Here is a 7,149-nt window from a genome sequence, read left to right on the forward strand (position 1 = left end):
GGATGTATATGTATTTATATATATAATACGCCCTGCACTCTCACCGGAGTTCCGAGATTGACGCTCAATATGATTTACATCCCAACATCACAAAATCGTATAGTACCTGCCGTGCGTTTACCAGTCCGCCTCTTGCCTACTTCGCATTCACAGCCAGTAAACCTTTCCTTCTAAAATAGACGACATTTCTTATCGTTCCGGAAATTTACATCGTTTCAGGAAATTTGCAGACATTCGTACGAGTTTGTCGTCTAACAGCGTCCTGCCGAGCCCTTTAGCTTCATTACTACTCGAACGGTAAGACTTGCACCCGAATTGATGGATACATATATGCGGGGTATATTAGCCTTGAGGAAGTATAACTTGTTGGTTAAGCACGAATTGATTGTATTAATTGAAGACTGTACTTGAGACTCATTGGATATAAGACTCCAATGACTTCCGATACACGTTGTCGAAAAGCCAATTTTGAGAAACAGAGAAAATGAATTCTTGTGTAAAACTTTGTGGGCCGGTGTTGCTCTATCAGCCTCCCACACCTTTTCAAACTATACTGATAAAAAAAAATGGCATTTTGTAATATTGATATATGTATGTTAAGTCTTCATTTATTTGTATATAGCAACAGGAAACAGTAGAAAACACTCTAAATTATACAATATGTATACGAACTAAGTCCGCTCAGTCAAATTGTCATTCTCTCTAGTGAAGATGTCACGAGATCTCTATTCATTTGGGTCTGCGTAGTTTTTATCAAGTCTTTGCAAAAGCTAGTATATAAATACAAATTATTTTTGAAGATAAGTATAGATAAATAATGAAACTGGAGTCGGAAAATACGAAGAGGCACATACACAATATCGTGACATAATCTGCTGTGTTGCTGAATTAAACTTCTTTGAAGTTGCTGATATCCATCCTAAATGGTACCATGGCAACTTTGACCACCTACAACCTGATATTGGATTATGGGTCTGTGAGTAGTTGGGAATCTCTGAGTTCCGATCTCTGAAATATTCAGTGTTTTTCTGTTTCATGTGTGTATTCTGACTGGATTCTTTCTGACTGGATTCTCACTGATTTCATTGGGGCCATGGGTACTCAATAATAAAGTGTCAATTTGGAAGGTTATGAATAAAGATTCGAAATTGTCTCTTGAGAAGTGAGAAATGGTGCGGTCTAGCGGCTGGCCTCTCTCTCTCTCTCTCTCTCTCCTACTAGACCTACTCTAGTAGAGTAGAGAGGCACCCATAGAGGCATAGCCTACTAAATGAGACAAGGCACTTTAATTCTTTTTTTTATTTACCTTGTGGCACTGTTGACGCTTGACAGTGTTGTCACGACTCATGACTGTTGGCATGGCCCCTGGGTCTGCAGCCATAGCCTTCTAATTTGACAGATTCCAGTCCAGGACTCGAGCTCGGGCTGTCTTGGCAGTAGGACAGCGGGCCAGTGGCTGCTGGCCCCGCTGCCCCCGCTGCCGGCCCCGCTGCCGGTTGCCCACTCTGCCCAGGGTTTAGGGTTTATACATAAGCGGCCGACCCCCGCCAGCGGCACAGCCCCGTTGCGCCCAGGAGTTCCAGATGCCCAAGCCCCAAACGCCCACTAATTTAAAAAAAAAAGGGGGGTTTTTTTGTTGGCAAATTGCAACAAGTCATGGCCCTCTAAATTGAACAACAAGTTTTGAAACAAATAAAAAAAGTTTACCTCCAAGGCTTCTTAGTCGTCCATACATACATAACAATCTGACTTCATACATTTGTTAAAAAAAAAACAGAAAAAACGACATTCTTGGTAACATACATATTTATCGAGAAAGTCATTGTGCAAATATTCAGTATGTTTTATATAAAATAACTAATAGGTATGTCATTTTCGTTTACTACGGAATTCCCAATAAGTCCCAACTGGAGTGCGAGTGTATTTATGTTTTTTTTTTGTTTGATGACGAATTAAAATTGCGATGTCGCCTTTTTTTTGCACTCGTCGTGTTCAATTTAGGAGGCTTTGCTCGTCGACGTCGAGTCGTGGACTATTTTAATTCTTTTTTTACAAAACCTTCGACTCGCTACTCCCTTTTTAAAATTTGGTTCTCGGCCGCTTCCGGTAGGGTTTTGTTTTTTCCTTAAAAAGACAATATACTAGAGGCAGAAGCCCCCTGATGATTGATGAAAGTGTAATATTTGTTCTCTCGATTCCTCGAGAGACACTGAGAGACGCTTCCCTCACAATAGAGAGAGAGAGGGCCTCTTTTAGGCTCTCAGAGAGAGGCCCTAAGCCCTAAGCCCTAAGCCCTAAGACCTAAGCAGTCCCTATCTCAGTGAGCCTACACCTACGCCCTACGGCCCATAGGGCCAGGCCTAACGTCGATAAGTTATAGGTATAGGAGGTAAAAGGTTACATATAAACTTTAACTTATTACAAAATATAAGTTAAAACTTTTATTTAGGACAAATCAAATATCAAATTTTGAAAATCTGCACTCAAAACTGTCCTATAGTTGTAAAAATTGGGCCATGAAATGAGTGATAGCCAATCAGAGTTCACAAGTGGGTGAACACGACGCCCAAGTGCTTATAAACACAGGCGTTTACGCCTCAAACCGGTAATGCAACACCTGCATTTGTAGCCACTGTTATAGAGTCTGAAGTTGTTCACTTTACTTTTACATCCTCGATGTAATAAGAAGTATTAAACAATAACAAAATGAATTATTTATAGTGTATACTTGTGCATGGCTGTACGTTACTATTAGCATATGATCCTTTGATCGGTATATATGTGTGTGTTTATTTAATTATAACTATATTGATATGCAATGTGTTTATTTGTGATATATGTGTAGTGTGTGTGTTTCTCTTTGTCTTCTTGTCTCTATATTAGTTCATGAATATTTATATGTATACGTACAATGCACTTTACTATAAATATATTATTATTCGATCTGTACACGTGTATTTTATTGTATTTCTTGGATATGTACTGTGCTTATATTTAATACGTGTGTAACGTGTATGTTCCTCTTCGCTCTCCTGCAAATGTAATAGTTTTTTTTGACCCTTTTGTCTCTATATTAGCTCATACTCATTTATATGTATACATGTGTATGCATGAACTTCATTGCAAATATTTTATTATTTGGTCTGTACATGTATATGTAATATTATATTTCATCGATATATATTGTGTTTATTTGCGATATTGGTGTAGCGTGTGTATTTCTCATTGCTCTCTTGTCTCTATATTAGCTCATAAATATTTATATGTATACATGTGCATGCAATAACCTATATATATATATATAATTAACAAACTTTTGGCCACGCCCAATGGCGGCATGACCATGCATGCTGCGTTCAGCTGTTCACAACTTCACTGTTCACAACTTCACTGTTCACGCAACTATTCAAATTCCTAATACTTTATTTCATAGCCTCCTGAAAATTGAACAAGAAAGCTATGTTTGTTTATTTATTTGTGTTAAATATTTTTATAGTACTGACTACCGACACTGAGGCGGGTGTATTGCGCGCCAAAAATAACAGGACAAAATTCTGACATCGTCCTGACCTGAAAAAAGCACCTGTCTATTTGTTCAGCCGGTACCAATAAATATACAAATTTACAAATTAAACTTAAACTTACTGGAAAATAAAAGTTTTAACGTAAATGTTTTTGAGGTTAGGGCCAGGCTACGCCGATACGGGTATGTAGCCATGTGCTACTCTATTAGTGAGTTACTACTCTTGTTGTGTGAGAGGCTGAGAGCTACGGGCTTACGGCCCTATGGCCTACGGGCTACGGGCCGGCCCTACGGACTACGGCCTACGCCAGCTGCCGGGACTAGCTAGCTACTTAGTACTCAGGCTGGGGCCTGGGGCCCGGGCGCGAGAGAGAAAGGGTCAAGACTTACGACTCAAGACTCAAGACTCCAGAGGCTAAAAATACAAGCAATACAGCTGAGAGGAACCTGAGCCTAAATACAGTAGTATACGAAGGAGTCAAGGTCTCAAGGACTACAGGTGACAGCCAACAGGCTGACAGAGTGACAGCCCAGGTGTTCCACAGATATCCGAAGCTCGTCTGAGTCGTCTCGCGGGCTCGCTGCCAACCCTAAAAATTCTGGTATGCACCAAAATAGAAATATATCTTTTATTGGCTATTAACAACTGATCGTGCTTAAATTAAATAAATTTGTACAAATCAGGTGGACAAACTATATGCCTAATAATATGAGAGCAAATTAGTACTCAACAGAACAATATGTACATTGTAAATGTTTATTTCTACGAGAAAAAAAATATTCAGCTGACAAGGTAAACGACATGGTCTTTTTAGTTGTAAATAGAAAGATATGTAAATATAATAGTATTGCCTATAATCGACATGCCCGAATAAAAAGAATACATCGAGGTCTATTGTTCCCAGCTGACATATCTTCGCTCAGACCATCATACCAACGATTTGTGTGTACAGAGCCAGTCACCATCAAATGTCGGCTAGCTATATGTGCTATGTTTGGGCCTTGTGTTGTTTACCGAGCAGAGGTTGTGTAACTACACAAATAAGTAAATATAACTATATTATAAGTTATAACTATAAATGAGAGTATCAACTATTTCAGCAAACGACCGTCTACTAGTAGTTGTATTTATTTATTAGGGTAGACTACTAGTCTCTTGTATAATTTAGAGGGCTATGCTCTACTCTAGTAGAGTTTGAGAGCAATTCGTATACAAAGCCTGTCCGCCCCAAAGTATATATGTGTATAAACGGTCATGTCTTCTAATCATATCTGTCGTTTACTGCTCAAATTTTTCGACCTCGTTCATATGTCGTTTACCTGGTCAAATTTTTAGAATCTGTGAGAGTATATGTTTCTTTTTTATTTAAAAAACTGGTAGCATTTATTATTATTATTTACTGTACCGTTTTTCCCACGAAATACGCTAATAAATAATACACAACCACCAGTCCGAGGCGACCACGAGTCCGCGACCACGACACGACTCACCGTCGCCAGCCCACACACCGTGACCATACAAGCTTCAATACGTTCAAACGCATATACTTACCCCACTGTACTTGACATCGGGCTTCTGATAAACTTGTTGAAATAAACGTTACAACGTTATATAAAACGTACAAATGAGCGTAAATTTAGATTCAACTTTTTGAAAAATAATTGGACCGCTATGTTTTTAAATTTTTTAACGGATCGATTTTATTTATTTGCATCACCATCTCCGACTCACCGAGTCGCTGACTCTTGCACGATAAAATTGATAACTTTCGCACATGCAAACAGTCGTGTGACAGCAGTCTCCTGAGAGTGCTCCGTGCCTGTGTCCGTATATTGTACAATATGTGAGCACTTTTCATGCGAGTATACATAATCACAAATAGGTACATAGACGTAGAGGTTGTTATGGTATCCGATACTTGCGCATCTATTAGACCCAGAATATTATACCTGAACCCTCGAACTAAAAGTTCATAAATAAGTTGTGCATATACGAACGAGCGGAATTACGAATTTGTGCGTTCTTCCAGCTATTCCCTAATCAATTCATTTGTGTTTTTGATAGACCTTGAGCTACAGTAGCGTGTCAATTTGAAACATTAATGGACATCGTTAACAATAGATCTTTAGCAAAGGTACTTTAGTATTTACTTAAATATATATAGCAGTTGCAGCACACTTAATCTAGAAGCATGGTGCACATCGACGCGGTGGCGGAGATCAAGTTGCCAGCCGCCGAATATTGGTCTGTTCGGAACACAAAGGAGTTTCTAGCTATCGAGTGCAAATACTTGAACAATGCTTCAAAATACTGCTTAGAGGAGACTTTAGAACCAAAAACAGGTAGATTATTACACCAAAGCTTGCAAACTACACCGGATCTATCTATAGTACCGCCATTCCTGTTAAGTATGCTTCCTGGGGAAAAGGGTATTGTGCTGACAGATAGTATTGACTTCAATCTGAACGATCCTTTGACACCGTATGCATTTACTGCCACCACAGTACCCTCTGTGTTCTACGAGAAAGCAGATATAGTAGGTTACACGCGTATAGTGCCAAGCAAAGACAATCGCACATGTACACAGACAGTGAGTATGGATGTAAAAGTAAATCAGTGGGGCGTTGGAGGCCTTGTGGAGACCTTGATCTCGAACGGTATATACAATGCTTACAAGCAATTGCCGAAGATGGTTGACGACTGGAAGCAAAATTGTGCCGCCGATGTATACGAGCGTAGCTTGCAGGCACACTCGGACAGAGAGAAATTGAGGGAAAAAGAAAGAAAGGAAAAGCGCAACCAGAGGAGGAGGTTATCAACCAAGTCTTCATCTAAAAGTCTGGGCGGGGACAGTTGGTGTGCACCGAGCAGCGCAAGTAAAGCTGAAGATGACAGCGATAATGATAGTTTATACTCCACGGATAGTTTGTACTTCGACCCAGACAATGCCATACTGGTGGAATACGGGAATGGCTCGCATAGTGAAACCACGGTGGATAGCGGTGTGGGTGTCGAGGTATGTGCGACTAAATATGCGGTCTGATGCACGATTGCATATTATTTTATGCAGCGAATCTGCAGAAATAATTTTCCTAATTGTAACGTATAATGGCTTGTTCACGTACATTTCGGTTTCCTTGTATAGCAACTATAATATGATTGACTGTTCATAGAGTCAAACCAAAATACACACATTCAAACTCGCAATTATATTTAATATATAATAACATATATATATATATATATAATAATATATATATATTTATATACATTTACGTATAAAATTATGTATTATATAAATATACATATATATATACTTATATATATATATATATATTTATATAAATATACATCTATATATATATTTATATAAATATACATCTATATATATATAAATATATACATATATACATATATATTATAAACTACAACATGTATGTCTATATATACATACATGCACATACGCAAACACATTTCTATAAAAATTTGGCCATGTGTATACGTACATGTATATATCTATATATATAGGCATATATTTATATCAATATATTATATTATATTGTTTATATTATGTCTCTATATATACATACGTATATATATATATATATCATCTGCATATATATAT

The 7,149-nt window shown here is 38.1% G+C and overlaps 1 protein-coding gene across 1 annotated transcript in view; it reads left to right on the top strand.

Annotated features, from left to right (window-relative positions):
* Positions 1–5,319: 5,319 nt before the first annotated feature.
* Positions 5,320–7,149, top strand: part of SARC_06767 (hypothetical protein) — a 4,301-nt gene continuing 2,471 nt past the window's right edge. The window contains exon 1 of the mRNA XM_014299312.1: positions 5,320–6,540. Within this exon, the coding sequence (XP_014154787.1) occupies positions 5,716–6,540 (825 nt within the window). The 5' untranslated portion in view covers positions 5,320–5,715. The remainder of the gene's footprint in view (positions 6,541–7,149) is intronic.

The sequence above is a fragment of the Sphaeroforma arctica genome (assembly GCF_001186125.1).
Source record: "Sphaeroforma arctica JP610 unplaced genomic scaffold supercont1.498, whole genome shotgun sequence".
NCBI classification, from domain to species: domain Eukaryota; class Ichthyosporea; order Ichthyophonida; genus Sphaeroforma; species Sphaeroforma arctica.